We start from the raw sequence: 14,757 nt of genomic DNA, 5'->3' as shown, positions 1-14,757 counted from the left end.
GGTTGTCTGGGCCCATTCCAGGCTGGCACCAGCTCTCTAGTGGTTGTCTGGGCCCATTCCAGGCTGGCACCAGCTCTCTAGTGGTTGTCTGGGCCCATTCCAGGCTGGCACCAGCTCTCTAGTGGTTGTCTGGGCCCATTCCAGGCTGGCACCAGCTCTCTAGTGGTTGTCTGGGCCCATTCCAGGCTGGCACCAGCTCTCTAGTGGTTGTCTGGGCCCATTCCAGGCTGGCACCAGCTCTCTAGTGGTTGTCTGGGCCCATTCCAGGCTGGCACCAGCTCTCTAGTGGTTGTCTGGGCCCATTCCAGGCTGGCACCAGCTCTCTAGTGGTTGTCTGGGCCCATTCCAGGCTGGCACCAGCTCTCTAGTGGTTGTCTGGGCCCATTCCAGGCTGGCACCAGCTCTCTAGTGGTTGTCTGTCTGCACAAACTTTTGGCTGGAGGGGGTGACCTAGCAGGACAGATAAACAGTATTGGCACCAGAGGAGAGAGAGGGGAGACACACACACAGGGAGGTAACAGATACACACACATGCAGGACACACGTATGCAAGGGCCACTGTGTGATTGTGTGTGTGTGTGTGTGTGTGTGTGTGTGTGTGTGTGTGTGTGTGTGTGTGAGTGAGGGGTGGTGCTGTCTGCAGGGAGGGGAGAGAGCTTATTGGGAAATGTGGCTCACAAACACAAGGGGAAAATCAGAAAGATTTCTGGAGCCATGTTTTATCTGTTGAATTAATCTGACTGTAGATTATGGCTGAGGGTTTGGGAGTGTCACACTGCTATGTGTGTGTGTCCATGCAGGCCTGTCATTAGGTCTGTGAGCCATTTTAGAAGGAAGTCTGTTATCTCAAATATATATATAGCAGTATTTGTCTGCCAAAAAGGGAAGTTGGAAGATTAAAATGCTGTGTTTGCTGCTGTAGGCTATGATGAGTCTCATCCATGCCTCTTATGGAATTGATTCTTATGATTCTTAGTCTCTACTATGGGCAGATAGATTTCATGTGTATGTTAAACATTAGATACATATGATACATGTTGATCATCATTGAATAGATACAGAATGAAGAGAAGAGGTGAAATTAAGCGAGGACCGGTTTCTGTAGTTAGTTGAAGTGTTTCGATGGCGGCTGTGAGTCACTCCTTTATGAATCAGACAGTTTTGGGGTTTCCTGCATGACTCCGATCAGACCGCACAGAGAGAACGTCCCTGGGACGTCACAAATACCACCCTATTTCCTATATAGTACACTACTTTTGACTTTGCCTTTTTCAAAAAATAATGAACTATATAGGGAATAGGGTGGAATTTGGGACAGGCCCAACGTCCCAGGGACTTCACCGCTGGGTCTAGGCTCTGGACTGGGTCTAGGCTCTGGACTGGGTCTAGGCTCTGGACTGGGTCTAGGGTCAGGACTGGGTCTAGGCTCTGGACTGGGTCTAGGCTCTGGACTGGGTCTAGGCTCAGGACTGGGTCTAGGGTCAGGACTGGGTCTAGGCTCAGGACTGGGTCTAGGGTCAGGACTGGGTCTAGGCTCTGGACTGGGTCTAGGCTCAGGACTGGGTCTAGGGTCAGGACTGGGTCTAGGCTCAGGACTGGGTCTAGGGTCAGGACTGGGTCTAGGCTCTGGACTGGGTCTGGGCTCTGGACTGGGTCTAGGCTCTGGACTGGGTCTGGGCTCTGGACTGGGTCTAGGCTCAGGACTGGGTCAGGACTGGGTCTAGGCTCTGGACTGGGTCTGGGCTCTGGACTGGGTCTAGGGTCAGGACTGGGTCTAGGCTCTGGACTGTGTCTAGGCTCTGGACTGGGTCTAGGCTCAGGACTGGGTCTAGGGTCAGGACTGGGTCTAGGCTCTGGACTGGGTCTGGGCTCTGGACTGGGTCTAGGCTCTGGACTGGGTCTGGGCTCTGGACTGGGTCAGGACTGGGTCTAGGGTCAGGACTGGGTCAGGACTGGGTCTAGGCTCTGGACTGGGTCTGGGGTCAGGACTGGATCTAGGCTCTGGACTGGGTCTGGGCTCTGGACTAGGTCTAGGCTCAGGACTGGGTCTAGGCTCTGGACTGGGTCTAGGCTCAGGACTGGGTCTAGGCTCTGGACTGGGTCTGGACTGGGTCTGGGCTCTGGACTGGGTCTAGCTGGGTAGGAAGACATGGTTATGGAGCTTCCTGTGAGGCTTCACAAATGTCTACTACACTTCCTCTGGTCTTTTTGGAGTGCTGCTTCCACTGATCTGAACGAATGAGTCAAGTCCCAGCACACACACACACACACACACACACACACACACACACACACACACACACACACACACACACACTAGTCTCTCCTCTGGTTGTGGTGAGGAGGAAAGAAGACAGAGAGAGGGAGGAAGACTGAAAGAGAGAGGGAGGAAGCCCGTGGCAGATTGTTCCCCTACAGCAGAGAAGGAGAAAGTATCTTTCATTGAACAGAGGGAAAGAAATGAGAGGAAGTCATGTGCAGCTGTGATTCTTGGAGGGTTCAGTCTACGTTAAGACAATAGAGACTAGAGAGAGGACAGATATTAATAGGACAATGGAGTGGAGTGTGGCTGGGCTGCAGAGAGAGATTGTTTCACACACACATGAACAAGCAGACAGACACATACACACACATGCACACGCACGGACTCACACATAGAGGAGATGGACACAGAACTAGAGGAGAGGAGTCACTATATAGAACTAGAGGAGAGGAGTCACTATATAGAACTAGAGGAGAGGAGTCACTATATAGAACTAGAGGAGAGGAGTCACTATATAGAACTAGAGGAGAGGAGTCACTATATAGAACTAGAGGAGAGGAGTCACTATATAGAACTAGAGGAGAGGAGTCACTATATAGAACTAGAGGAGAGGAGTCACTATATAGAACTAGAGGAGAGGAGTCACTATATAGAACTAGAGGAGATGGTCACTATATAGAACTAGAGGAGAGGAGTCACTATATAGAACTAGAGGAGAGGAGTCACTATATAGAACTAGAGGAGAGGAGTCACTATATAGGACTAGAGGAGAGGAGTCACTATAGAACTAGAGGAGAGGAGTCACTATATAGAACTAGAGGAGAGGAGTCACTATATAGAACTAGAGGAGAGGAGTCACTATATATAACTAGAGGAGAGGAGTCAATATATAGAACTAGAGGAGAGGAGTCACTATATAGAACTAGAGGAGAGGAGTCACTATATAGAACTAGAGGAGAGGAGTCACTATATAGAACTAGAGGAGAGGAGTCACTATATAGGACTAGAGGAGAGGAGTCACTATATAGAACTAGAGGAGAGGAGTCACTATATAGAACTAGAGGAGAGGAGTCACTATATAGAACTAGAGGAGAGGAGTCACTATATAGAACTAGAGGAGAGGAGTCACTATATAGAACTAGAGGAGAGGAGTCACTATATAGAACTAGAGGAGAGGAGTCACTATATAGAACTAGAGGAGAGGAGTCACTATATAGAACTAGAGGAGATGAGTCACTATATAGAACTAGAGGAGAGGAGTCACTATATAGAACTAGAGGAGAGGAGTCACTATATAGAACTAGAGGAGATGGTCACTATATAGAACTAGAGGAGAGGAGTCACTATATAGAACTAGAGGAGAGGAGTCACTATATAGAACTAGAGGAGAGGAGTCACTATATAGAACTAGAGGAGAGGAGTCACTATATAGAACTAGAGGAGAGGAGTCACTATATAGAACTAGAGGAGAGGAGTCACTATATAGAACTAGAGGAGAGGAGTCACTATATAGAACTAGAGGAGAGGAGTCACTATATAGAACTAGAGGAGATGGTCACTATATAGAACTAGAGGAGAGGAGTCACTATATAGAACTAGAGGAGAGGAGTCACTATATAGAACTAGAGGAGAGGAGTCACTATATAGAACTAGAGGAGAGGAGTCACTATATAGAACTAGAGGAGAGGAGTCACTATATAGAACTAGAGGAGAGGAGTCACTATATATGGGGCGGCAGGTAGCTTAGTGGGTAAGAGCGTTGTGCCAGTAACCGAAAGGTCGCTGGTTCTAATCCCCAAGCCGACTAGGTGAAAAATCTGTCGATGTGCCCTTAAGCAAGGCACTTAACCCTAATTGCTCCTGTAAGTCGCTCTGGATAAGAGCGTCTGCTAAATTACTAAAAAAAAAAAAAAAAAAAAAAAAACTAGAGGAGAGGAGTCACTATATAGAACTAGAGGAGAGGAGTCACTATATAGAACTAGAGGAGAGGAGTCACTATATAGAACTCACCACAGTGATCCACTGAACACATGACCATGCTAACATCTCTGACTCCTCACCACAGTGATCCACTGAACACATGACCATGCTAACATCTCTGACTCCTCACCACAGTGATCCACTGAACACATGACCATGCTAACATCTCTGACTCCTCACCACAGTGATCCACTGAACACATGACCATGCTAACATCTCTGACTCCTCACCACAGTGATCCACTGAACACATTACCATGCTACCATCTCTGACTCCTTACCACAGTGATCCACTGAACACATGACCATGCTAACATCTCTGACTCCTCACCACAGTGATCCACTGAACACATTACCATGCTAACATCTCTGACTCCTCACCACAGTGATCCACTGAACACATGACCATGCTAACATCTCTGACTCCTCACCACAGTGATCCACTGAACACATTACCATGCTAACATCAAGTGGATTACATGGCGGTCGGGTCTTCATAGCAATGCTGTGCCTCATCACGCACAATAGGAGGAATACCCCATGGTTCCTCTCCCACAACACCTGCATATATAACACATACTGTATAAAACACATACCGTATATAACACATACCGTATATAACACATACCGTATATAACTAACACATACTGTATATAACACATACCGTATATAACACATACCGTATATAACTAACACATACCGTATATAACACATACCGTATATAACACATACCGTATATAACACATACTGTATATTATGGATGATGACAGGTATAGGTGTGTGTCTACCTGGCCTTGGGTTCTACAGTGGATGCAAACTTTGACTGCCCTGGGGTGAAGAGCATGATCTTGTAAGGCCCTTGTAAGTACCAAGGGCCAAGGGACAGACAGACAATCCTCGCTGGACCCAGGCAGGAGCTGGTCGGTCGCTGGCCAAGTTCAATAGACGTACTGACTGACTGACTACCACGTCAAGAGCACTACAGATCCGAGTGTGTGTGGACAGTTTGCCAACAGGACACGAGCAACATATGGTTAATAATCTTTTAATATTAACGAGTCAATAATAAGGGCTTAGGAGTTCATTGATGATTCCAATGTCTGAGGTTTATGATGATATGATATTATCATTCAGCGATAAAAACACCAAGGGGAGTCAGACGTATGTTTCTGTTGCTGAATGCGTAAATCTGAACAAGATAGCGTGAGAGTGTTTGTGAGAGAGAGAGAGAGACGGGAGAGAGGGAGGTTCTTTATGGAACAGGAATCAGATGTACGTGTCAGTCTGTCTCTCCACGGTCATTATCAAAGCTGCCGTGGTAAAACGCTAGTTTGTTTTAGCTCCCTGGAAAATTAATCATACAGTGTTTGAAGCTGCTGCCTGTCTCTCTTTTTGTCTCTCTCTCTCTCCCCCTCTCTCTTTTTGTCTCTCTCTCTTTCACCCCCCCTCTCTTTTTGTCTCTATCTTTCTCTTTTTGTCTCTCTTTCTCTCTCTCCCCCCCTCTCTTTTTATCTCTCCCCCTCTCTCGCTCTCTTTCTCCTCTCTCTCTCCCCCCTCTCTCTCTCCTTGTCTCTCTCTCTCTCTCCCCCTCTCTTTTTTTTGTCTCTCTCTCTCTCTCCCCCCTCTCTCTATTTTTGTCTCTCTCTCCCCCCTCTCTCTCTTTTTGTCTCTCTCTCCCCCTCTCTCTCTCTCTCTCTCTCTCTCTCTCTCTCTCTCTCTCTCTCTCTCTCTCTCCCTCTCTCTCTCTCTCTCTCTCTCCCCCTCTCTCTATTTTTGTCTCTCTCTCCCCCCTCTCTTTTTGTCTCTCTCTCCCCCCTCTCTCTTTTTGTCTCTCTTTTTGTCACTCTATTCACCTCTTTCCCACACTCTACCTCCATATTTTCTGTTTCTATCTGTTTTACACCCCCCCTTCTCTCTCTCTCTTTTTCTCTCTCACACTCTCCCTCTTTCTCCATCTCTCTCTCTGACTGGGTCTTCCAGGTCTTGGGTTTGGACGAGCTCCACCTCAGGCCTGTGGTCAGTGAACCGTGCCCAGGAAACCAGGCCTGCCTCCTGGACAGCCATGAAAGAGAGGCAGGCTGCTTCACCGTGGCCCTGCATCTCTTTAGGTTGACCACAGTACCGAGGCTGGTCCAGCTGTGAGCTAGCCTGGTCCCAGACATGTTGGTGCTGTCTTTCCAACTCCTATGGTCATTCATGAGTTGGCAAGACAGCACAAACAGATCTGGGACCAGGCTAGAATCCTGTCTGTAATTTGTAGGCAGTAATGGGGCTGTGCTCTGCTCTCAGGCTCTGGTGATGGAAGGTGTAGGACAGAGTCCGTTGACATATGTAGAATGGAATGTATCATTACTGAATACCACCCAGCCAGCCAGTCAGTCAGCCACACACAAAAGCAGAGACAGAGCACAGCCAGTCAGCTAGACACAGAGACACAGCCCAGCCAGTCAGTCAGAGACACAGACCAGCCAGTCAGTCAGAGACAGAGCATAGCCAGCCAGCCAGCCAGTCAGAGACAGAGCATAGCCAGCCAGCCAGCCAGTCAGAGACAGAGCATAGCCAGCAATAGAGTCAGTCACACAATCCTCCCTCCTCTCCTTCCCTAGCTCCCTGGTGTTTTGCAGAGTCCTTCTGATCCTAGAGAGGCGGAGACTTCACAGACTTACAGAGTCCACATATTGGAAAAGCTTCATGACTGGATCTGATGTGACAGTAGTAGTCGTCTTATAGAGGAGTAATAATACTACATAGAGGAGTTAATACAATACATAGAGGAGTTATAAACACTACATTGAGGAGTTATAAACACTACATAGAAGATCCCTCGCTGCTACATCTCCTATTGGTTGCACCACTATTAGAACACAGGGGGTTAATCTTAGCAGGGACGGGGGGAGACCGACAGAGACCGAGGGGGAGAGGGAGAAAGAGTTTCCTCTGTCGGCTAGCATGCCATTAAGAACATTTACTGTACACAGTTTTCAAGGCTGGGGCTATTTCCTGTCTCGCTCATTGTTTTGGGGTTGATGGAGTGCATCCTGCTAACCTGTATATTCCTATTAGAGACTAGCTCTGATACACTGGCTGCCTCCCAAATGGCACCCTATTCCATATGTAGTGCACTAGTTTTGACCAGGTCTGGTCAAAAGTAGTGCACTATATAGGGAATAGGTTGCCATTTTGGGACGTAACCAGGCTCTGATATGCGAAGTAGTGCTAGGCTGCAGTGGAGGCAGACATGTTTTTCAGGGCAAAGCCTATTTCCCTCCAAGCCAGGCATTTATTTATTCTGGGCCTCTCTCTGAGACATTTGGAAGAAAAAGGAAAATGTGATTGCGTTGGAAGGGTTGGTTGCTTTTACGGGGTTGGGACTGGGAGAAGTAGCAGAGCTGAGGCGCTGCTGTGTGTTTTATGTGGTGTGTTTGTGTGTCGAGACCTGCCAGGGCCTGCTGTCAGAGCCTCTGCCAGCCAGCCCCTCTCTCTACCTCTCTCTCTCTCCATCTCTCTCTCCCTCCACCAACATGGCCGCTCTAGTTGTCTCTCTGAGGACAGACTGCTGAGGATTATGGGATTAGTCGTGGCTTGTGTTGGAGGCCTTCCCCTTTAGTTCTCAGTACTATTCATACTCTTTGATGGAGGGCTGCTAAGACTTTATGTGTGGTTATCCTTCTCTCTTCTTGGTGGTATATTTGATGTAATTTCACCAGAAAGAAATGCAGTGAGGTACACTACATGGCCAAAAGCTCGTCGAACATCTCATTCCAAAATCATAAGCATTAATATGGAGTTGGTCCCCCCTTTGCTGCTATAACAGCCTCCGCTGTTCTGGGAAGGCTTTCAACTAGATGTTGGAACATTGCTGCGGGGCTTCCATTCAGCCACAATAGCATTAGTGAGGTTGGGCACTGATGTTGGGAGATTAGGCCTGGCTCGCAGTCAGCGTTCCAATTCATCCCAAAGGTGTTCGATGGAGTTGAGGTCAGGGCTCTGTGCAGGCCAGTCAAGTTCTTCCACACCGATCTCAACAAACCATTTCTGTATGGACCTCGCTTTGTGAACAGGGGCATTGTCATGCTGAAACAGGAAAGGGCCTTCCCCAAACTGTTGCCACAAGGCGTTAAGATTTCCCTTCACTGGAACCAAGGGACCTAACCCGAACCATGAAAAACAGCCTTGGACTATTATTCCTCCTCCACCAAACTTTACAGTTGGCACTTTGCATTGGGGCAGGTAGCGTCCTCCTGGCATCCGTCAAACCCAGATTAATCCGTCGGACCGCCAGATGGTGAAGCGTGATTCATCAATCCAGAGAATGCGTTTCCACTGCTCCAGAGTCCAATTGCGGCGAGCTTTACGCCACTCCAGCCGACACTTGGCATTCCGCATGGTGATCTTAGGCTTGTGTGCGGCTGCTCGACCTTCGAAACCCATTTCATTAAGCTCCCGGCGAACAGTTCTTATGCTGACGTTGCTTCCAGAGGCAGTTTGGAACTCGGTAGTGAATGTTGCAACCGAGGACAGACAATTTTTACGCGCTTCAACACTCGGCGGTCCCGTTCTGTGAGCTTGTGTAGCCTACCACTTCGCAGCTGAGCCGTTGTTGCTCCTAGACGTTTCCACTTCACAATAATAGCATTTACAGTTGACAGGGGCAGCTCTAGCAGGGCAGAAATTTGACGAATTGACTTGTTGGAAAGGTGGCATCCTATAACGGTGCCATGTTGAAAGTCACTGAGCTCTTCAGTAAGGCCATTTTACTGGCAATGTTTGTCTATGGAGATTGCATGGCTGTGTGCTCGATTCTATACACCTGTCAGCAATTGGTGTGGCTGAAATAGTCGAATCCACAAATTTGAAGGGGTGTCCACATACATTTGTATATATAGTGTAGTAGTGAGTTAGCAGGAGTGTCTGTGGATCTGTGAGGTTAGCGCTCCTGGCTAGCTGTCTGAACTGACAGAAAGACTCCCAGACCTCAGTGGTCCAGTGTGTCTTCATTTAGCCTGTGTGATTGACAGCTCTCACAGCTGCTCTCTGCTCACACTGTGGTTGGCCTCTCATTCTAACACACAGTCTTCTCTCTCTCTCTCTCTCTCTCTCTCTCTCTCTCTCTCTCTCTCTCTCTCTCTCTCTCTCTCTCTCTCTCTCTCTCTCTCTCTCTATCTCCCCTTCTCTCCCACTCCCTCCCTCTCCTTCTTTGCGTTCAGATTCTCCAGACTCAGGGCCTTCATCCACAGAGACTGGAGGAACTCCCTACTCTGCCCCTGTGGGGCTCTCAGGTAAGACGCAAGGCCATGGTTTTAATTGATCTCTCTCACTTTCTGTAGCTCTCTCTTTCTGTCTCCCACCCTCCCTCTGTCATGATGCAGTGGCTTATTCCCCTCTTCGCTGTAGGAAAATACGTTTCTAGAGATCCACAGCGCTCTTCTCTTCTCCTTCTATGTTTTGTTTGATGGAACCAAACAGAAAAACGCTGTTTGCTTTAGAGAGCGCCGTGTTGTTTGTGTGTGTGTGTGTGTGTGTGTGTGTGTGTGTGTGTGTGTGTGTTTGCGCTTTTCATGGTTTTGCCTTGGATGAGGATCTGAGAAGTTTCCGTGTGTGTGTTGATTGCGAGGCGGTAATCATGTCATCAGTGGATGAACAATGGACCGGGGCATCTAAAGCTGGATGAAGCCCTATCATTACTATATCCTCCATGGGAACTATCATTACTATATCCTCCATGGGAACTATCATTACTATATCCTCCGTGGGAACTATCATTACTATATCCTCCATGGGAACTATCATTACTATATCCTCCATGGGAACTATCATTACTATATCCTCCATGGGAACTATCATTACTATATCCTCCATGGGAACTATCATTACTATATCCTCCATGGGAACTATCATTACTATATCCTCCATGGGAACTATCATTACTATATCCTCCATGGGAACATGGAAGCTGCTAGAGGGTTGGTTAAGGTTGGCTGGTCATGGGGTTGTTCTCAACGCAATTAACTTAACTAGCAGAGGAGGTCTGCTACCTCAACCTGTGTAACTGCCTTTCTCTCTCTCTCTCTCTCTCTCTCTCTCTCTCTCTCTCTCTCTCTCTCTCTCTCTCTCTCTCTCTCTCTCTATCTCACTCTCACTCCCCCCCAAGCTCTCTCTCTCTCTCTCTCTCTCGCTCTCTCTCGCTCTCTCTCTCTCACTCCCCCCAAGCTCTCTCTCTCTCTCTCTCTCTCTCTCTCTCTCTCTCTCTCTCTCTCTCTCTCTCTCTCTCTCTCTCTCTCTCTCTCTCTCTCTCTCTCTCTCTCTCTCTCTCTCTCTCTCTCTCTCTCCACTCTCCTCTCCCCCCCCAAACTCTCTCTCTCTCTCTCCCCTCTCTCTCGCCCTCTCTCTTTCGCCCTCTCTTTCACCCCTTTATTGGCATGGGAAACATATGTTAACGTTGCCATAGCAAGTGAAGTAGATAGTAAACAAAAGTGAAATAAACAATAAATATTAACAGTAAACATTACACTCAGAAGTTCCAAAGGAATAGAGACATTTCAAATGTCATATTATGTATATATACAGTGTTGTAACAATGTGCAAATAGTTAAAGTACAAATGGGAAAATAAATAAACATAAATATGGGTTGTATTTACGCTTGTAACGCCAGGGTAGTGGGTTCGATCCCCGGGACCACCCATACACAAAAATGTATGCACGCATGACTGTAAGTCGCTTTGGATAAAAGCGTCTGCTAAATGGCATATTATTATTATTATTATTATTATTATTATTATTCTTCACTGGTTGCCCTTTTCTTGTGGCAACAGGTCACAGATCTTGCTGCTGTGATGGCACACTGTGGTATTTCACCCAGTTGTCACGATCGTCTAAGGAGGAGGACCAATGCGCAGCGTTGAAGGTGAACATATTTATATTTATTAGAGTATGATCACACGATCAAAACAACAGACGAAAACGTGATGTCTACGGTTGAACACAAACCAAATAAGAACAAGAAACCACAAACACAAAGGGAAAGATAGACAGTTTAAATATGGCTCCCAATCAGAGACAACCAGCTGACACTCGTTGCCTCTGATTGGGAGTCACTCAGGCCAACATAGAAATACAAACTAGAACATAAACAAATGAACACTCACACCCTGGCTCAACATACTAGAGTCCCCAGAGCCAGGGCGTGACAGTACCCCCTAAAGGCGCGGACTCCGACCGCGCCAACCAAATACAACAGGGGAGGACCGGGTGGGCACTCCGCCTCGGCCGGCGGATCCGGCTCGGACATGACCCCCACTCCTTCTCTAACCCCCCCAAAAGTACCCCTGGTCCGGTCTGGCCCTGCTGACCAGAGCTGAACTGAACACAGGTGGAGCGGATTGCTCTAGCTCCGGGCGTGACGCAGCACCTGACCGGTGCCGGACCCGCCACCGGTGGAACAGGCACGGGCCGTGCCGGACTGACAACGCACACCACTGGCTTGGTGTGGGGAGCAGGAGCGGGCCGAGCCGGGCTGATGTAAACGCACCACTGACTTGGTGCGGGGAGCAGGAGCGGGCCGGACCGGGCTGACGAGCGCACCACTGACTTGGTGCGGGAGCAGGAACGGGCCGTGCCGGGCTGACGACGCGCACCACTGACTTGGTGCGGGGAGCAGGAACGGGCCGGACAGGGCTGACGAAACGCACCACTGACTTGGTGCGGGGAGAAGGAATGGGCCGGACTGGGCTGGCGACGCGCACCACAGACTTGGTGCGGAGAGCAGAAACGGGCCGGACAGGGCTGACGCAACGCACCACAGACTTGGTGCGGGGAGCAGGAATGGGCCGGACTGGGCTGGCGACGCGCACCACAGACTTGGTGCGGAGAGCAGGAACGGGCCGGACAGGGCTGACGAAACGCACCACTGACTTGGTGCGGGGAGCAGGAATGGGCCGGGCCGAGCTGGCGATGCGCACCGTAGACTTGGTGCGAGTGGCAGGAACAAGCCGGACCGTACTGGGAACACACACCACTGGCCCTACGTGGGGATCAGGAACAGGCCGGACCGGACTGGCAACACACGCCAGTACCTCTCGCCGTGCCTCTACATCCTCCATCCCCTCTTCGACCAGTGGCCCCTGTAACCTGGCGGCCTCCTCTGGCAACCCGGCTGGGCACGCTCTATCGCGGCCTCCTGCTGGTCCGGCGTCGTGAGCCCCCTAAACATTTTCTGGGAGTCTCTCTTCCCCGTGGGCCAGGCCTCGATAATTCTCGCCCAACTCTCGCTCTTCTGCTTCCAATCTCCGCCATTCAGCTCCTCATTCGGCTTGACCCAGTCGAAGCTCTTCCTCCACTGTTGCCAAGTCCACCCACTCTGCTCCTCACTAGGCTGCTTGGTCCAGTTCTGGTGGTTTCTTCTGTCACGATCGTCTAAGGAGGAGGACCAATGCGCAGCGTTGAAGGTGAACATATTTATATTTATTAGAGTATGATCACACGATCAAAACAACAGACGAAAACGTGATGTCTACGGTTGAACACAAACCAAATAAGAACAAGAAACCACAAACACAAAGGGAAAGATAGACAGTTTAAATATGGCTCCCAATCAGAGACAACCAGCTGACACTCGTTGCCTCTGATTGGGAGTCACTCAGGCCAACATAGAAATACAAACTAGAACATAAACAAATGAACACTCACACCCTGGCTCAACATACTAGAGTCCCCAGAGCCAGGGCGTGACACCAGTAGATATGGTAGTTTATCAAAATTGGGTTTGTTTTTTCGATCTGTGTAATCTGAGGGAAATATGTGTCTCTAATATGGTCATACATTTGGCAGGAGGTTAGGACGTGCAGCTCAGTTTCCGCTTCATTTTGTGGGCAGTGTGCACATAGCCTGTCTTCTCTTGAGAGCCAGGTCTGCCTATGGCAGCCTTTCTGATTGCAAGGCTATGCTCACTTAGTCAAAGCTTTCCTTAAATTTGGGTCAGTCACAGTGGTCAGGTATTCTGCCACTGTGTACTCTCTGTTTAGGGCCAAATAGCATTCTAGTTTGCTCAGTTTTTTTGTTAATTCTTTCCAATGTGTGAAGTAATATATATATATTTTTCCTGATGATTTGGTTGGGTCTAATTGTGTCGCTGTCCTGGGGCTCTGGGGTCTGTTTGTGTTTGTGAACAGAGCCCCAGAACCAGCTTGCTTAAAGGACTCTTCTCTCTCTCTTTCTCTCTCTCTCTCATTACAGAGACTTTAAAGGGTTTTTCATGTTGGGCTGCTCATTCTTTTGTTTAGGAGAGGGGGAGGGAGGGCTGGAAGGGGGGAGGGAGGAAGGAGGGGGGGAGGCTCCAGATAGAGGATAGAGGCTTTTTAGATTGGGGACTGAGATTGTGAGCTAGGCTGCACTGGCTGGGCTGGCTGGGTGTATAAACAAGGAAGAAGTGCGAAGTGCAAAGTGCATCTCTCTCTATTGTGTAGAGGTTTTTAGCCTGTGGACACAGTGTGTATGAGGCAGGATAGAGGGATCATTCGTTTCTGATGGGTGTCTCCTCTCCTCTCATTCTTTGTTCCATGGTTCTTTTGTGTGTGGAATGAAAAGCCGTTCAGGAGCCAGCAGCGCCACATAAAGTCTGCAGGCATCAGGCATTAACCCAACACAGCCCCGCCTGCCTGACTCCAGCCTCTGCCTCCTGCCTGACTCCAGCCTCGGCCTCTTGCCTGACTCCAGCCTCTACCTCCTGCCTGACTCCATCCTCGGCCTCTTGCCTGACTCCAGCCTCTACCTCCTGCCTGACTCCATCTTCTACCTCCTGCCTGACTCCATTCTCTGACTCCTGCCTGACTCCAGCCCCTGCCTCCTGCCTGACTCCAGCCTCAGCCTCCTGCCTGACTCCAGCCTTTACCTCTTGCCTGACTCCTCAGTGTCTGAAGTCCTGCAGCATTAACTAAACACATTTTAGAACCCCAGTGCAAACTGTGACTGAAGTCTAACTAGCTAACTCCCTCTTTCTCCTCTCACTCCCTCCTCTTCTCCTCACCCCCTCCCCTGTTGAATGGTGCTTAGTGAGGGGAGGGAGGAAGAGAGGGAGGGAAGAGGGGGAGGGAGGGAGGGAGGGAGGGAGGGAAGGGGGGGGAGGAGGGAGGGAAGAGGGGGGGAAGAGGGAGGGAAAGAGGGAGGGAAGGAGGGAGGGAAGAGGGGGGAAGAGGGAGGGAGGGAAGAGGGATGGAAGGAAGGAGGGAAGGAGGGAAGGAGGGAGGGAAGGGGGGAAGAGGGGGGGAGGAAAGGGCCCGGGCGCCTGGAGCCAAGGATTTGATTTCTCTGGCATGGGAAGAAAACTGTGCTCCCTCCTGGGCTCTCACAAAAGAAACATGGCCCTCCCTGAGGCTCTGTGTTGACCTTTTAATTCACTCACTCTGCCCTTTTTATGTTGCTCCCCAGAGGTATTTGAAAGGGAGGGAGGTGGTACGGCTGCTATACACACATACAGTACACCTTACACTGTAAATGAAATACTTGAAACAATCAGTACA

General features: G+C 49.3%; 1 protein-coding gene across 2 annotated transcripts in view; it reads left to right on the top strand.

Moving 5' to 3' along the window:
- LOC121573426 (mothers against decapentaplegic homolog 7-like) overlaps positions 1-14,757 on the top strand; it is a 46,861-nt gene that overhangs the window by 3,207 nt on the left and 28,897 nt on the right. Inside the window, exon 3 of one of the 2 annotated variants that reach the window (XM_041885396.1) lies at positions 9,450-9,521. The exons of the other annotated variant lie outside the window; for it this stretch is intronic. Coding sequence (XP_041741330.1) covers positions 9,450-9,521 — 72 coding nt within the window. The remainder of the gene's footprint in view (positions 1-9,449; positions 9,522-14,757) is intronic. 2 annotated transcript variants of the gene reach the window in all.

The sequence above is a fragment of the Coregonus clupeaformis genome, chromosome 9 (genome assembly GCF_020615455.1).
Source record: "Coregonus clupeaformis isolate EN_2021a chromosome 9, ASM2061545v1, whole genome shotgun sequence".
In the NCBI taxonomy this organism is placed as follows: domain Eukaryota; kingdom Metazoa; phylum Chordata; class Actinopteri; order Salmoniformes; family Salmonidae; genus Coregonus; species Coregonus clupeaformis.
The sequence above is the reverse complement of the archived record's forward strand: the minus strand, read 5'-3'. Positions and strand labels throughout refer to the sequence as shown.